The sequence below is a fragment of the Acanthaster planci genome, linkage group LG11, assembly GCF_054643075.1.
Source record: "Acanthaster planci isolate LZ-2023a linkage group LG11, COTS_SCS, whole genome shotgun sequence".
NCBI lineage: Eukaryota > Metazoa > Echinodermata > Asteroidea > Valvatida > Acanthasteridae > Acanthaster > Acanthaster planci.
This window is the reverse complement of record NC_141787.1, coordinates 8,249,268-8,266,562: the sequence shown is the minus strand read 5'-3', so window position 1 is coordinate 8,266,562 and position 17,295 is coordinate 8,249,268. Positions and strand designations below refer to the sequence as shown.

General features: G+C 41.1%; 1 protein-coding gene across 1 annotated transcript; it reads left to right on the top strand.

The window, feature by feature from the left end:
• Positions 1-1,116: 1,116 nt before the first annotated feature.
• On the top strand, positions 1,117-15,379 carry LOC110986887 (uncharacterized). Its single transcript, XM_087143133.1, has 7 exons — positions 1,117-1,400; positions 5,098-5,340; positions 5,609-5,884; positions 6,612-6,671; positions 6,987-7,241; positions 8,973-9,098; positions 13,972-15,379. The coding sequence occupies exons 2-7, from the start codon at positions 5,103-5,105 to the stop codon at positions 14,043-14,045; spliced, it is 1,029 nt and encodes a 342-aa protein (XP_086999259.1). The 5' UTR covers positions 1,117-1,400; positions 5,098-5,102; the 3' UTR covers positions 14,046-15,379.
• Positions 15,380-17,295: the final 1,916 nt, after the last annotated feature.

The window sequence follows — 17,295 nt, the reverse complement described above, 5'->3', positions numbered from 1 at the left end:
CTGTCGACCCTTTCCAAACACGCACTGGGTCGACAGATTTTGTGCATTGTGATTGGCCAACGCGTTGCAAACTATCTCAGGAGGTGCGCTGTTGTGAACCGCCCGTATTACAAATTCATGAAATTTGAAAGGAAGCTTGATCAACACGTGGACTACACATGTAAAAACATGTGTCCCTTTTCCCATGAAAACTCAATATTAGGTGAAAAAAGTTACGGTTTTAAAACCACAATTTTAATAGTTCCCAACATGTAATTTGAATTTTTAAACAACAAAAATCCTTACATTAAACGTCAAACTTTCACTGTGAATTGAAGTGATCAGTTAACTTTTATAGCCCAATCGCCATTTATTTAACCTTACAAAAGTTTGTTTACTTTCGTCGCTCAAACCGCCAGAAAAAAAAAACAAAAGCGGGCATCGACATTTTTGAAGCGCATGCGCACTAACTAAATTTCTGCGACGTACGTGCGCCCTGCAGGTACTACGTCGTTCAAGTCCATGACCAATACCTACGGAAGCCGGATAGTGCCAAGGGATAGCATTCTCACTGTTTTGAACCGCTCGTGTACATTTTTTGACACCATCATCTGGCAGCCGCCAGTTAATTATGTGGCGGCCGCCAATTAACTAACGGACGTTGGCGGCCGCCAAATAATTAACTGACGGTCACCAAATAATAAGTGGGGGTGTAAACGGTAAAACTCTCCCCTCGGTGAATCCGTCTTGCATTTACCGGATTGCACCGGCGTCCCTGATAAAGGTTTCTCCGATAAAAATGTTCACCTAGGTCAATCTGACCCCCTCCAGGTAATTTTGTCCCCTGCCCAGAGGTGCTATGTGCTATGTCACAATTAAGTCTATCACCCGTACCCTGACTTCGACTGATCCGCGCAACGTATGGACAGACACCGTGCTTCTTCTGGAATGCTAGTGATGCCAGAAACTGGCGATTTCATGAGGGCTATCCATTTATTATGTGGTGGCTGCCAGATAATTATCTGGGAGCCAACACATGCTGTCAAATAAATGTACACGCGCTGTTCAAAAGCAGAAGTTCGCATGCTATACCTGGCCCTTGGCACTATCCGGCTTCCGTAAATACCAGGAAATAAAACTGCCGATGTTAGCGTGACTAGTTTTCCACTGAGGAGGTCAGATCACAAATTTTAAGTGCCTTCGTCGTTGATTCATTACGAAACATGTCGTCAATGTTAGCATCCCAGAACCTAAAAATTACCTAGACAGCGATGCAACCCTCGAGTTACCCTCAAACCAATTAGTACCAAGCTGAACGGCAGCATATCACGAACTTGCAATTTAAGAGTTGCTTAGCGGTTGCATTGCGGAGGGAATCCCGCCTTCGACACTCGAGACAACGGGGAATACTGCACAAGCATGTACGTATATTGCTCATGTAATATAATTTTATATAGATACTCAATTATTTGATAGAGATACCATTGCAAAAGTTACAAATTGTTTATAGTTCACGAACAGATGTCTGAAAGGAGAAAACAATCTAGAGAATGGGTGGCTGTTAATAACAGCTCCGGTATGTTAATAAATGGTGTAACTTATTGTGGTACTGGTATTTGTATATAGGCCTATTTTATGTTCAGCTATCGCCAAATCTGAGCACAAGGTAAACATGTTTGTATCATTCTGATGTTATCGGCTTTGCATCTTTTTCACAGTTGACAATCAAAATTTCATGAACAATATTATGGGAATCTTGCTTTTCCCAGTTGGGACTTTTAAGGCAAAAGGCTAATGCAATTTTGCAACTGCAAAAAAGGTTTCAGGATCTTGCCTGATGCTTTAGAAATTGGCAATAATTGCATATTTAAAATTAGGACAAGTGTATGTGTTATGAATTTGCAATGCGGCACTTTCTTAAAAATACGGGTCATGAAATTATTTTCGTCATATTGCCTTCTCAGTCTTTAGAGTGTAAAGTTACTGATTCTCTAAATTCCTTCCGCTAACAAAACTCGGACACTATTCTGATCCCAGCATTTGCCTATCTAGGCTGACTAACTCGCCGAGTGTCCAAAAAGAGGAAGGGGCCTACTCTGTTCAAAAGCAGATACAGAACCACTAGTAGATTGCCGTCACATGCAGACGGCTTATATACAACGTATATACTATTGAGTCCGCGAAATCATTGATCAGTTTGTTTGTGATGGTGGACTCATGGACTGGTGCACTTTTTAGCACAATGCACATGGTATTTAGAACTAGTGGGTTTTGTGATCGTGACCCTAAAGGTCAGCAAACCTATACGAGCGTTAGCAGTGTATGCAACAGTAGTGTCGTTCATGTGTTCTGGGCTGTATCCTATGTTCAGTTAATGTACGAGGACTCAGAGGGTTCAGACAAGTGAGTTTTGTAATCGTGACCTTAAGGTCAGCAAACCCACATACTGACGCTAGTCGGTGTTAGAAAAATCTATGTAAGTGGCGTTCATGTGTCCTGGACTGTGTCCCATCCCAGCTAATGTCCGAAAAGGGTTCACGCAAATCCGTTGCGACTTTGCGACTGCTGAATATTAAATTACCGACAATGGAAATTGTAAATTTACTGTTTAATATTTAAGAGAAAAATTCCCAAACAAATTAATTCTCGGACATTTTGCAATTTATTCAGTCTCTTTCAAACATAAAGTGTTCAACTTAGATCTGGTGAACCATGAAACAAAAGCAGGATAGATTTTTCTCGAATAGGTGTTTTCATTTTTCTTTTTTCCCTCATTTTAACAAGCAACAGAAAGTGACCACGACTTTGCCGAAGTTTAGCGCATGCGCACAAAGTGGAAGCGGTGAACATACGTGTTGAGCCAAACCGAGGCTTGCGGTCAGTTGACTTGACGGCGCTCTGTTGGAGCTTCTTAATGAATTATTTTGCTAGAGTTGGTGAAAAGGAGATGGGTGTTGGAATTGTCACTTCACTGCTAGAACAACATGATTCCTACTGCCTACGGAAACTATCATTTTGCATGAGTTGCTGCTCAATTTTAGTGGTCGTATAGGTGACCACTTTCGAGTCTGAAATCTACGCTGGTGACCAACTATGAAGCAGTCTCCGGCCCCCTCCTCCTTGTCTTTATCAGTGACATTGATTTCATCAGACACAGTGAAGCGGCCACCTATGCTGACGACATCACTTTGTATAATTAGTTCAAATGTGAGGATGGCTCAGAGGTGTATAGAGAACAGGTCACACCACAATTTCATATCGATTTGAAAGCTTCTCCTGCTTGGGAAAGCAGTTGTAAGTGGTCTTTGAGGCTTCCATCATGGCACAGATTATGGTTATATTTAGGATCACCAACCGAAACCATCCTCCCCTCTATTTTGATGGCCTCGTCGTGGAGGAAACTAGTCAACTTGGGCTTCTTACGGTTTATACTTTTACCTAATCTCTAAGCTTGAAGAAACACACCCAGTCAGTGGGTAAATTAGCCAGCCATAAATTATTCATTCTCAACGGAGCAACATTGACTATGAGACTGGACTCTTCAAATCATTCGTAAAAAGATAGAGTGTTCTCTCCTGTGCTTGATCAGTGCATGTGATCATCTGCCTAGATATTATCAATCACATCCTAGAGAAATGTAGGACAATTATTGGTAGTTGTTTCTGTTGACGAAGTTGCATACAACCTTCAACCCCTTCGTCATCGGCGTATGGTTAGTGCCGTGGCGTGCATTTACAAAATGGTAGCATTTAATGCTCTTGGATTCATGTCCGTTAGTTCTGAAAAGCCCTCTTCCAGCATGTGCTGTCATTCCTTACCACTATAGAGTTAAGCAGCCGTTCCCTCGCAGCACTGCACCCCTTCCCTCCAACTTCCCCTCTCCCCTTTCTGCAGTGGTCGGTCAGATGAGCAAAGTTCATTCTCAAAGAGAAGACCTTTGTTTTCTCACAGGACAGGGGTTGGTGGCTGGAAGACTCCTGTAGTTTTATTCTTTTCTGTTTTGTTTTCGTTGGGAACAGGATTTTATGGGGTATGTGAACATGTGTTCTTCAATCGATTGATTAAACACGTACTTGTTATTCCTTAATTACTGAAAATCACTCAGTTTGTCAAGTAAAGCAGGCTGTGCTTACTGTGACATCGTGCTCCAACCTAATTTAAATTCCACTTGGTAGTAGAACGGTGTTTGGGACCAACAAACGGAATTTCACAGCTTTATTTTGGTTTGGCGAGGTCTGATGGCTGCCTCTGCATACAATTTCAAACACCCTTGTCCAGGCAGATTTCGTTAGATCGTGCCTCTATCGTGCCGAGCTAAATTCAAATTGATTTGACAAGGAATACCTCGTGCTGTGTCCAGAAAGAGTCTTATGACACCTGTGTTGTTGAAAACACTGCAAGCCCCATCACCTTGTACATGGAAACTCCCTCAAAAGTGATCACGCTTCAAAATGGTCATTTTTGAACTTGCATTAGTTAATTTTTTTTTCGATTCAGGGGAAGTACTATACCCTGGCGTGTTAAAGTATTCTCAAACCGATTTTAACCCCAGGCGTGCACTTTCGATTAAATACCCCAAATTTTCCAACAGGCCTGGCAACATGCCTCTTTCAAAACATTTAATACCATTTAAATTATACACGGTCACGGAAGATCCTGGAAAAATATCCCGGAAAGTCAATGAAAGTCATGTATAATGACGGGCGAACGGGGGTTTCCTATTATCAAAAAAATGAAGATCATGCAGATATTATTTTCGATTGGTTGCATTCGATGTGGTAACGTAGCAATGATAAATTTATAGGCTATTCTTGTCATTTTATACAGAGTACTGGCTCTGGCAGACTTCTTTTTAGTCCCGGAAAGTCCCACAAAAGTATTGAAATTTGGTTTTCAGAAATCTGCAGGGACCCATACTTGTTTTAGACCCGATGATACAGAAATGTCACTTATAAATAACATTTCTCATAGGAGGCAAAACATCGTAGATTGGGGTGCAAAGTGTCGAATGCTCTAAAGAGGAGGACAAATACACATTTACATGTATGAAGCTTCAGTTACATTTCGAACACTGGAAACCATTCAACAAATAATAAAAACACTACTGTTGGTCTCTAGCTATAATGTTTCAACGTTCACTGACAACAAAGGAGACATCAAAGCTCCCAAATCACGGCGATGCCGAGAAGATGAGGCCCAAGCCTGTAGTTGCATCTGGAAAAGGCACTAAAACACATTCTGCCGGCGATGCTGGCACCAGGTCAAGTCAGATCACTCAAAGGTATGGAGTTGGATCAAAGGAGGAAACTGGCAGTTGCTCTTTGGATGCTGATACTTCCAACCAGCTGTCTGCTAGTGCATGTGAGTATAATTGCTAGCCACATGTTCGAAAGGCCTATTAACCCCCAAGAAGTATTTCTGCTGACCAGAGTGAATACATGTAGTTTGTTTCGATAAGTATCGTCCAACCTAAATATCAATTATCGACAGCAATAGTGAATTAATAATATAAAAGGCCCTTTTAATTCAGTTGATGCTGAAATCATTTTAATCCCTTCATAGAATTTTAGGGCCCTAACACTAACGAATTCAGTGCAACGGGGTCTTCTGTTTCGTTTCCAATCCGTAGCACTACCTGCTTTAGATAACTTGTTTCTGTACACGCTCGCAACTCAACTCAGTGGTGGTGAGTGGGAAGCGCTCGCTATACATCTTGACTTTACTGACGCAGTTATTCAGAGATTCAAGAGCGATTACCAAGGGTTTGTTGTAAAGCAAGCCTACCAGATGCTTCTGAAATGGACTCAAGGACATCCCGATGGCGTAGATCAGCAAGCTGAACAATTAGTTGCAGCTCTACGATCCAATGAAGTCGGAAGAATCGATTTGGCTAAAAAAATTAAGGGTAAGGGTCTTTGACCAGTGTATTTATCAGAATAAATAAAAGTAAGTAAAAAACCAAAACAACAACAACAACAACAACAAATGCATAATTGAGAAACAAATATTTCCGGGGAGATTATCACGAGAGGTGATTTTATCACACCAGAATGTTTTTGAGCACGTCGTCAACTGTAACTTTATATCAGACCCATAACAAGAGCAGACCGTATGAAGTGCGTGGGGAGGCAGACGTGTCGACTCACATCCCTCCCCTTATTAAAAATCGTCGCCTCCACGTCATGTCAACTAGAACATTTTAATAAAAAAGTACAATTAAGCGAAACAGACGTTTGGCTCTTCGTTGTCATACGTAATACCAGGGCACAAATGTTGACCCTCCTGGTTATGCCACTGCCTCGAACGGGACCACCATTGAGCCCTTGGATTTAAGATTAACATAATTGATCTTGCATTGTGTGAAATTATTGTGTCAGTAAAGAGAAAATTGTATTTACATGACATGATAGCTAAATTTTCTTATTGATTTGGCAGAGTACCTGCACAGTTTTCTGATAGGGCCCACCCATAACAGCATTTACTGTTAAACAATTTTGAGACAGACTATCTTCATAAGCCTTTCACAAAGGCATTAACATGGCATTATGTACAATCATAAATTAAATTATAAATGTGCATTGTGGATTTGGTTACATTCATGAGATGAAAATTAATTATTTATGCCAATGCAGATCAGGTAACTTTTCCTCACGGGCACGCTAACCAAACTGACGCACTTCTCGATGAACCTGGTACGTACATGGAGTTTAATGCTTTGTTCAGTTTCATAGAGTAAAGTAGTACACTTCCTTCATGAAATAAATGGAATATTCTGAACTTTTCCGACCAAATTAACTGATCCCAATCCTTGATAAAAACTTCACAGTCTCGTATCTCTGTGGGCTGTTGCCACAAACGTAGAAATGATATGGATTTTCCAGGGAATCAAAAATCAGATAGAATGACATTAATCACTCCACCATTGATGTTAAACAAATCCCATGAAAAAAGTCTGAACAAAAAAAAAAATAGCTTGTTCAATCGATTTGCGATTACATCTATGCCAGGTGTGGATAACAAAACTCTGTTCAAGATTGCGAAACAGCTCGGTCGTGATTGGGAGGAATTAGCTATATTGCTCGAGATCACAAACGCAGCCGTGCAAAACATCAAATGTGACTACCAATATTGTGCCGCCCTGCAAGCCTACCAAATGCTGGTAAAATGGAGACGGGCCCACCCAGGCAGTGTTGAACAACAGACATCCGAGTTAAGCACAGCACTGGGAAAGATTGGAAGAGATATCGCACAAATCCTAAAAGGTAAATAAAATACTCGTCTGTCAACGTCTTTCCAACTCTTAAGTTCTGACATGAACGTTTCTTCATCAAATAATGTCTTCTGTACATCTAATCGTGGAAGTTAAATGCACACTGTTCTGTCATGGCTCGGACCTCCCGCCACTAAATTCAACCACCCGCCTGTTTGAAAATTCTGAATTCTGCATCCACCCAAAGACCTCATTCGTTAGGTCTGAACTAGCCAGTAACGGCATCACCACGCCTTCACTGTAGTCAAATGAAACATCTGTCAGAGTTCAGCCTCAATATTCTTCCGCCTTATAAATTGGATGCAGTTGGAACGAACATAAAATGTGTTAAGTCTGAAAAACAAGGTGATGTCATGATAGCAACATCATATGACATTGGAGAATTTGTCTATCTTTTTTTTTGGGGGGGGGCTTGTTTTATTCTCTTCGACTTTTCGAAATTTTTTGTGTTGCACCGTTGATTAAGATTTTGGTTCGGCCTTAACCCTGAAAGAGTCGGGTTATTTTTGGCTCACCTGACAGCTATGCCACAGATATGCCATGCTCAACATTTTGAAACTAGAACTGCATGTAACGACACCCATTATCATTACAAATGTGAAATTTACACTCAATCAGATGTTAGGGTTTTATTGTTACGATCATTTGAAGTTGATGTCTGCATGCATGTCAGTCAGTGTGCATTGAGCAGCGCAGTGGAAAACGTATACAGTTTGGGCTAATCTGTATCGGATAAATGGGAGCTGCACGAGAACAGTATGGTTGATTATCACAAACTTGATGTCAACATGACTGCCAAGACTTATTCTAAAAACACATAAAGGCTTAGCTCCCCCCAAAAAAGAAAAACGTACTGGGCGATATCGGAGAAATAGTCGGGGCAGATTCTGCCATAGTAGCGCATCCAGCTTTTGGTTGGCTGGAGGGAATTCAAAACGCACATGCACTTTCGGGCTCATTCAACATGATAATGGGGAGGAAAAACGGCCTTTTTTACAGGTATTTGATAAAAAATACACCGATTAGTATTTTCCTTACCTATAAAGTAATCTCAGTTGAAAAAAAATTATTATTAGGCCTATTATATTTAAGTCCAAGTTGCCCCTACCCCCGGATACGCCACTGTTCTGTCGCTGTCTATTTTAGGGTTTAAAAATTTGGCTTGTATAATTAATGTTTTTATTTTGCAGGTCTAGAATTTGATTTGTGTAACCCAAACAACCTTCCCTGTGGATTTTCACAGTCTAATGAATTCCTTAAGAACTGCTCGTACGTGAGCGCATGCCCCAAACGAAGCGCGTGCCAGGTCATTCGGGAACAGAAATACGCACGCGCGATGTCTGCCCATCGCATCGGTTGTAACCCGACTTCCACGCGTGCCTTGTTCCCCAAGGAGCTTGCCTGAACGAAATACCGAACTGCTTCATTGTAGTGAAGCTAATTACTGTAAAATCTGGCAAACGTGTCACAAAGAATACCCGTAAAAGGGTTTATGTGACCACTGAGTAAATATGTGAGTTTTCTTCCCAGACAAATCTCACCGACGAGTCGTTCTTACCTTCTCCAGTAAATGTTTTGTTTTACACAAATGTAAGTTAAGGAACTATAAGCTAAGAACGTGTAATCCAGTACGGTTATGTAACTACTTTTATTTCATGGGCGATGATCTTGAGACAAACAGTTGAAAAATGTGTTAGCGATTAATTTTTTGTTACCTGCACAGGATCCGGGGCACAATCAAATCCTGAGCAAGACGAGGAACCAGACTGTGGACCAAGCTTGAGAAGTCCCAATGAAGAAACCGGTAACAAGATCAAGGCGATTTTAATGAGAGTCTACAAGAGAACAGGTAGTTACGTACAGTTGATACCAACGGTGGATAATGATGAAATGCATATACCTGGCATTTACACAAAGGTGCAGTTAAAAACACGGGAAGGTGTTGCAGTAGTGGGTATGGGTTGCCACAACAAAGAGGAGATTGTAAATTCAACAGAGTACGCCAAAATACTGGGAGCAAAGACAAGAACTGGCGATCTTATCAAGCGGGTGATTTTCTTTGGCATGGGAGGTGTTGGGAAGTCAACCATTTTACATAAGATTGCGTACGACTGGGCTGACCAGACAAGTCAAGTGCTGGCAGCATTTAAGCTTGTTCTCGTTTTAAAGATGTTTTCCATGCTGCAAAATTCCGATCTTGTCGAATCCACTTTCAATCAACTCCTTGGCGAAGATTGTGGTGTATCAAAAGATGCCTTAGAAGCATTTATCTTGGCCAATTCGAGTGACGTCCTCATTCTTTTGGATGGTTTTGATGAAATGAGGACTAAATCGCTCGATGAAACCTCATTCGGTTCAATTCTAAAAGCACTGAATGGGAGGAGATATCGGGAATGTTTCATCTGTGTAAGTACACGCCCCTCTCACCTGGATAGACTAATGGAAAAACGGCTGATTCAAAATCCTTGTACACACGTAGAGGTTCTGGGATTTACGGAAAGCGACGTTAGAGAGTACGTCCGGAAATTTCACCAGAACATTGATGATGGTGCCGTGCTAATCGAAACTATCGAAAAATCGAGCACGTTGCGTGATTTAGCAAGGATTCCGATGCTGTTGCTTCTGATGTGTCTGCTATGGAGGGAGAGTCAACGGCTGCCAGAAACAACTTCGCGCCTCTTCAAAGGCGCAATTGATTATATTTTCTTAAGAAAAGCAAAAGTGTCAATAGAAAAAGTGTCAAAAACGGTGACTGCGATAGGCGAAACGGCGCTGCGTGGACTCATGGATGCCGACCAGAAATGTTCATTTCAAGAAGATGAGTTTGAGCCATGTGCACTCGAGTTGGCACTTGAGGCAGGCATCCTTACCCGCCAGAGAGTTTTCAAAAACCTCCAGCCCCAACATAGCATTCAATTCATGCACAAGACAATGCAGGAATACTGCGCAGCGAAATTCCTGCAGAGTTTAAATGTACCAAACCGAGGGTTGTTGCAGCTGGCGAAAAACACATTTAATTCAATTAAATTTAGTCAGATTTTGAATAAACTATGTTGTTCGATTAACAGCGTAGTTTCAAATGAGTATCTGTTTCGCTTTTGCTGTGGTGACAATGAAAAGTGTATGACTGAAATCGTTCAAAAGCTTGGACGTTGTATTAAAACGAACAAAAATCAGTCAAAGTATGATTCAAAAATCATACAAGCCATCAGTCAAAATTGCTTTTTCGAAAGCCAGTCAAGCAGCGTTCCAGCATTTCTCGACAGGGCTTCAATTATCCCGTCCAGCGTTGATGTGAGTAACGATTATGATCTTAGCCGTCTCGTGTACCTCATTGAAATAATTTGCAAGTCAGATAGTTGCAAGGAGCAACTGACACACGTTCAATCCGTGTCTCTTTCTGGGGCGTCTTTCAGCCAAGGGTTAGCAAAGGTCCTGAGCAACATGGACAATCTCGAGAGTCTCTTGCTTATTGATTGCAATTTCACGGATATTACTTTCGAGAAAGCCTTGCTGTCAATGAAGTGTAATAACGTCTTAGACGTACTCTGCATAGACGGTGATCAGACATTGGGAGGTAGAGGAGTAGAATGGGCCCCTCACATCAGACAATTGATAAACATGAGAACTTTTCAATTAAAAAGGTGCAAACTGCAGCCCACGGACATCGAACACATTGCATCTTCATTGAGTGAGATGCCAAGGCTCAATGAATTGACACTCTCAGGCAACATAGGATTGGGTGGATCAGCTGACTCTTGGTCCAAGTATTTGCTGCGAATGAAGCATGTGAAGACTCTCGACCTTAGCAATTGCTCGTTGCAAGAGGGAGACGCAAAGCACCTGTCCACCTCCCTAAATGGCATGCCTTGCCTGACTTCTTTGATTCTCGCTGATAACCAATCACTGGCCGGATCAGCCCACTCGTGGTCCAAAAATCTGCCGCGAATGGCACATATTCAAACGTTGAGCCTGCGCAATTGCTCAGTGCAGTCGACAGACATTAAACACATAGCCTGGTCTCTAGGTGATATGCCCAAATTGACTCACTTGGTACTTGCTGATAACAAAGCATTGGGTGGTTCAGCTGACTCTTGGTCCCAGTATTTGGCGCGAATGAGGTATGTGAAGACGCTCGACCTTAGCAATTGCTCCTTGCAAAAGGGAGACGTGAAACACCTGTCCACGTCGTTGAATAGCATGCCTTGTCTGACTTCATTGATTCTTGCTGAAAACAAAACATTAGGTGGATCAGCTAACTTTTGGTCTCAGTGTTTGTCGCAAATGAAGCACATTCAGACTCTAAATCTACGCTATTGTTCCTTACAATGGACAGATATTGCACACATTGCCAGGTTTGTAGGAGATATGCACGAACTGACAGAACTGATTCTTACTGACAATGCAGCATTGGGCGAAATGACATCAAAGTGGTCCTTGTACTTGTTACGAACAAACAAACACACGCTGAACCTGAGCTATTGCTCGCTGAAAACTGACGATTTCAATGACATTAGCTTCTTCATCCACCACATACCGGAAATTGGGACTCTAAATCTAAGCAAATGTTCATTGCAGCCGGCAAACGTTGAGCACATAGCCTCGATTGTAGATGACATGCCAGGACTGACGGACTTGATCCTTGCCGAAAATACATTACTTGGGGGATCGGCTAGCATGTGGTCTCGATATTTGCCGCGCATGACGCACATTCGGACTCTAAATCTCAACAAATGTTCATTACAGCCGGCAGACTTTGAGCACATAGCCTCGTCTATAGGTCGCATGCCAAGACTGACTGACTTGATCCTTGCCGAAAATACTTTACTTGGGGCATCAGCTAACATGTGGTCTCGATATTTGTCACGCATGACGCACATTCGGACTCTAAATCTCAACAAATGTTCATTACAGCCGGCAGACGTTGGGCACATTGCCTCGTCTATAGGTCATATGCCAGGACTGACTGACTTGATCCTTGCCGAAAATACATCACTTGGGGGATCAGCTAACATGTGGTCTCGATACTTGCCGCGCATGACGCACATTCGGACTCTAAATCTCAACAAATGTTCATTGCAGCCGGCAGACGTTGAGCACATAGCCTCGTCTATAGGTCACATGCCAAGACTGACCGACTTGATCCTTGCCGAAAATACATCACTTGGGGAATTGGCTAACTTGTGGTCTCAGCATTTGCTGCGTATGACAGAAAATCGGACTCTGACTCTTGGCAAATGTTCATTGCAGCCGACAGAAGTTGAGCACATGCACACAAAAAATTGTTCGCTGGTCGTGGTGCGTAAATGTACGAAAACTCAGACAAACCCGAGTATATGAGTGGACGACGCATTCTCAATATGTCGTTTTACCCAGAAGTGTGCATTACTGTATATTTACGACTTCGTATAAGAACTGCTTACTCATTGGGTTCTTTAAGAACAGACTCAGTAAATTGAATCTTGCAGGAAGTACAGCATTAGACGAGTTGGCTAACTCTTGGTATCGTGATTTGCAAGAAATAAAACACAAGCACATACTAAACCCGAGCCTTTGCTCACTGCAGCCTAGAGACATTGAGTACATTACCTTGTCCGTGAGTGACATGCCAAGGCTGATTGTCTTGATCCTTGACGGCAATCCTGCGTTAGGCATATCGGCTTACTCGTGTTGCTACCTCAAGCGCTTATTGCATATAGATGGACGGTCACTGCACAGTTGTGCGATGAATGATGATGATGCAGAAATGGTTGTGTTACACTTGAAAGATATCCGAAAACTGTTGTATCTTGATCTTTCTAGTACCGATATCAAATGGGAACAAAGCGATGTGTGCTATGAGCCTGAGTAGCCGCGATGGTACATGGGGGGTACAGGAGTTTCATAAAAATTCGTGTGAAGTTGACGGTGTTAATATAATATTGGGCAAGTGTTTAAACAAGGATGGCTTCACAAATCTGAAGCTTTGGAGATGTCATATGTATTGCAAACGATTACGTGTAGCATAGTGACACAGGTATATCAGTTTATTACCTAAGGATGTCAGAACCACTCTTGGGAAGGACACGTCACATACTGCTCGATCTTGAGCATCAAACACTAGGGATAACCGTATTTATTCATAATGTATAATGCAATGTAAGCCAATTTTGACAAATAAGCAGCCACTTTACATGGCATCTCTTCCAATATCGCGTGAATTTAGATGCTGCTGCAAATCATCGTTCAGATTGATTTGTAAATAAGAATACAATAGAACTGACTTTGCACCATGAGATCTTAGAAAATGAATTGTTCATTCCGACGAAAAGCATTCAACTTTTGCGGGGTCCATTTCTTCATTCAAATTAATTGTTAGATATTAATTCTTAATATTTATGCAACTTAACTTAACTTTAAATAAACTAGTTTCCCATAAAGTGTTAAAGGTACACAGTGATTGACAATTTGGTTTTGGAATAACCTTCGACAACCATATAATATGCACAGTACAATGTTCTACGGAAGTCAGCAGGTACTTAGCCGTCACCGACTATATTTAACTACACGGCATCAGCCGAATGTAGCACGCTCTTTGATGCGTACGTAGAAGTAAGGCTACAATGGTGATAAAATTACTATTAGATTCCAAGAGCATCATTTTGTTGTTTGCCGACGAGTTTTTAAGGATGCCCTCTGCCGCTGCCTCTAGAGAAATAAACGGGACTAAATTCATCCTGCAGGTACTTCAGACATTAAAGGGTCCACAGCTGGCTCACTAATTTCTGTTGCATCTTATATGAGATCTTGTAGGTAAGTAAAGCAACTTAAGTTGAATTTTATTTTTTGAGATTGATTGCCAATTAAGGAAAATGAAATTAACATTTTCAATGAAACTCACCAGTCGAGTCGGCTCCACTAAAGTGGATGAATAAAAACTGTTTCAGAACGATGAGTATGCTCAGTTACGTGTAAATGTAAAGGAATTCGTGTAAATGAACGTGAAAGTAAAAGCCCGAATTTTCAATTCCAAATAAAGAAGCGCTGGAATGCCAATATCGCTCTTACCCGAGTCTGAGCTAGACAGCTAGACCAGTAGGGCACCGAAAACAATTGTCTTTCTTTCGAAAGATTAAAGTGAGCATCAAAGTCGCCGAAACCTGCGCACGTTAGACTTCGGAAGAAACGGAATGATATGCCGAGAAGTCATAACAAAACTTAAAGACTCGCGTGGACTTTTATAGAACGTATAGAACGAGCCCCAGTGTCAGTTACTGTAATCATTCTTACAGATGAAAGATTCCCCATTATGCGTATCTCATTCCTTAACTAAAACGGATTGACCGACCAACTCCAGATCTTTTATGAAACCATGTAATAAAACCATTGTATTGAAATCCTCGATCTTCCACTTTTGGGTTTCAATTATGTGATAATTTTGCTTTGCATTAATCCGTATTTTAGTGCTTTTTGGATTATTATGTTAAATATTAGTTTGCATATTTATGAGCATAACTAAGAGATATTGAAGCTCAAAGTTGCATTTATTTGTATGCATAAAATAGATACATGTAGAATTTTCCTGGAACGATTTTCTGTTTTGTGTAAATACTGCTCCAGTGCTCTAATAAACTCAGGGCCACTTCTGATGATCATTCAAGCGGTATTTATTGCCACAGGGAGTTATTTTCTTCCAAAGTACTGGTGAAAAATCATCCAGTTGGTTTCCAATGGAAGCTTAGAATGTTTTCTATTCATTCCAAACATTGTTAACTTATTTTTTGTTCCGTCCAATATGATGTTCAGCAGTTTATCTCGCAAATGTATGCAATCACTGGATTCAAATCCTATATTAACACACAGCTGTTTGATTCTTTACTTACTCGGACCTCCTGTCTTATTTTAAATGTGATGAATCTGATGCTTATTTCCGAGGGCAGTGGTTATTTAATTAATTGTGCATTTTCTGAGTTTGTTTCAGAGAATATAACTTGTTTTCCTGAATTTGTGCTGTTTACGGTAGATACATCATGCAATTTGTAACAAGGGGATCGTGTTAATTCTCTACTTCTGTAACGTTAACTACTGTAAACCATATTTAGGAACCTCTTTGAACCTGGAGGTAAATAAAAGAGGTTGTAAGAAAACAAACGCTGTGAGCCTGTCCAGTGATTTTATGTGTTGGAGGATGTTGGCTCCCATAGGACAACAAAAAGCAACGGTCTTATATAGTCAAGATTATCCCTGTAACGCATCTGTTCATTAAGTTTAAATGAAGTCTTCAGATTTGAAAAGTTAACATATTGTAAGTTTTAATTTGATACCCAAACAACAACAACTTCTGACAAGGTTTCTTTGCTTTTTGCCTCGGGGGGGGGGACCCTGTGAACGACACGTGGAGCCATTCGTCATACCATTGAAGTGTATAATTTCACTTGCTATTTCGGGATAGTTCTATTCATATAAATTCGAGGAGGTAAGTTTATCTGAATCTATTTCACCCAAAGCAACCAGAGCTTGCTTTCAGAAAAGCATAGGGTATTCTTCGGGCGTGTATCTTGTTTTTGAAAAGAATAGGCTGTGTTTGCATTTGTAGAATATTGATTGATCCTTACAGGTCTGTGTCTCCTGTGCATCTTTGGTTACCATCGTCCCCCGAGACGAGACAGAAAATCCAGCTCCTTCTGTTTATGCAGAGATATGTCAAAATGTCGAGTGTAATATAAAGTCAGGAGTATTTTTTATTTTAAGGAAATGTTGGGAATTGAGGCCCATGTGCAAGACAATACCAGCCATTATTAATTTCTGGAGAAAATAGCAGGAATTTCAGGCAAATTCAAAATTGATCTACTGTCCGAGAAAATTTCCAATAAAACCCACGGAAACAAAAAGAAAAAGAAATTGAGTTTGTATTTACTATACCGGTTTTAATGTCAATGTGCCATTCACTTCGGACGTGATATCGTTTTATCGAAGACAGCAAACAGGCTATGGTAAATTGAAAAGTGAAAACGATACGTTAGAATGAAATTAGCTTGAGCAATTCCAGACATTATCAACTCTTTTTACGAACCTATTATCTTCCATAAAGCCATCTGATCTATCAGGTGCTGTAAGTGGCTTTTGAGCGGGCAACCATTTCACCTCTTTTTCAAAGTATTCGAGAGGACAGAGGAGTGTAGTGGGAACCTCAGAATAAAACATAAAACATAAAACGTAAACACTTAGTACCAGCTCTCGGCATAAATCACAAATGAAATGCTACTTCAACGTCGAGCCAGGTGTTCAGTTCAAATTGAAAAGAAGAAAACGGGACATTACTTTAAGTGGATTGTTGAAAGAGTTATCGCCTTTTCAGTTTTGACAAATTAACTTTCCAAAGCTATATAAAGGTAAGTTCAAACAACACTTCCACAGCAGAATAATGCAGTGTAGTTGGAGGGGACCTCAGGGATGCATTAGCTACCATAAAACAGTCGCACAGGTTGTACAGGCTCAGGCATGGCGACCATGAACTGACCTGGAGACAAAAATCACCTCATGGAGTAACGGGGTGATTTCGGGGGCGTGGCTGCTCGTTTGTTTACAGACATGTGCTGACTGGTCACGGCTGTTTGGGTTGCGACGTGGTATTAATATACTTCTACAGCAGCATAATGAAATGTAGTTAGAGGGGACCTGAGGGATGTATTGGCCACCATAAACAGTCGTACAGATGCAGGCAAGACCGGGAACTGACCAGTAATTAGAATCTCCACACGAAGACAACACTCTTTGTTTTTTGGCCTTGATGCCCCAAGGGTTAAATTAAGGCACTTGTGGTCATTTCTGTTGTCGACACGATAACCAAAATAAAAAGCAGATCTTACTCGAGGGAATGTTGATAATGACACACGTATCTATGGAGATACTGCCTTGAATGACATCTTGTTGAAGTTTCTCCCCTTTTAATGCTTCAAAGGAGGTTGAAACTCACATTCTTCAGTACGCAGACGCTGATGTAACACTACATATAGCTTGACGAACTAAAAACCAACTAAAACTACAAACCTGAACTCTCCACTGGA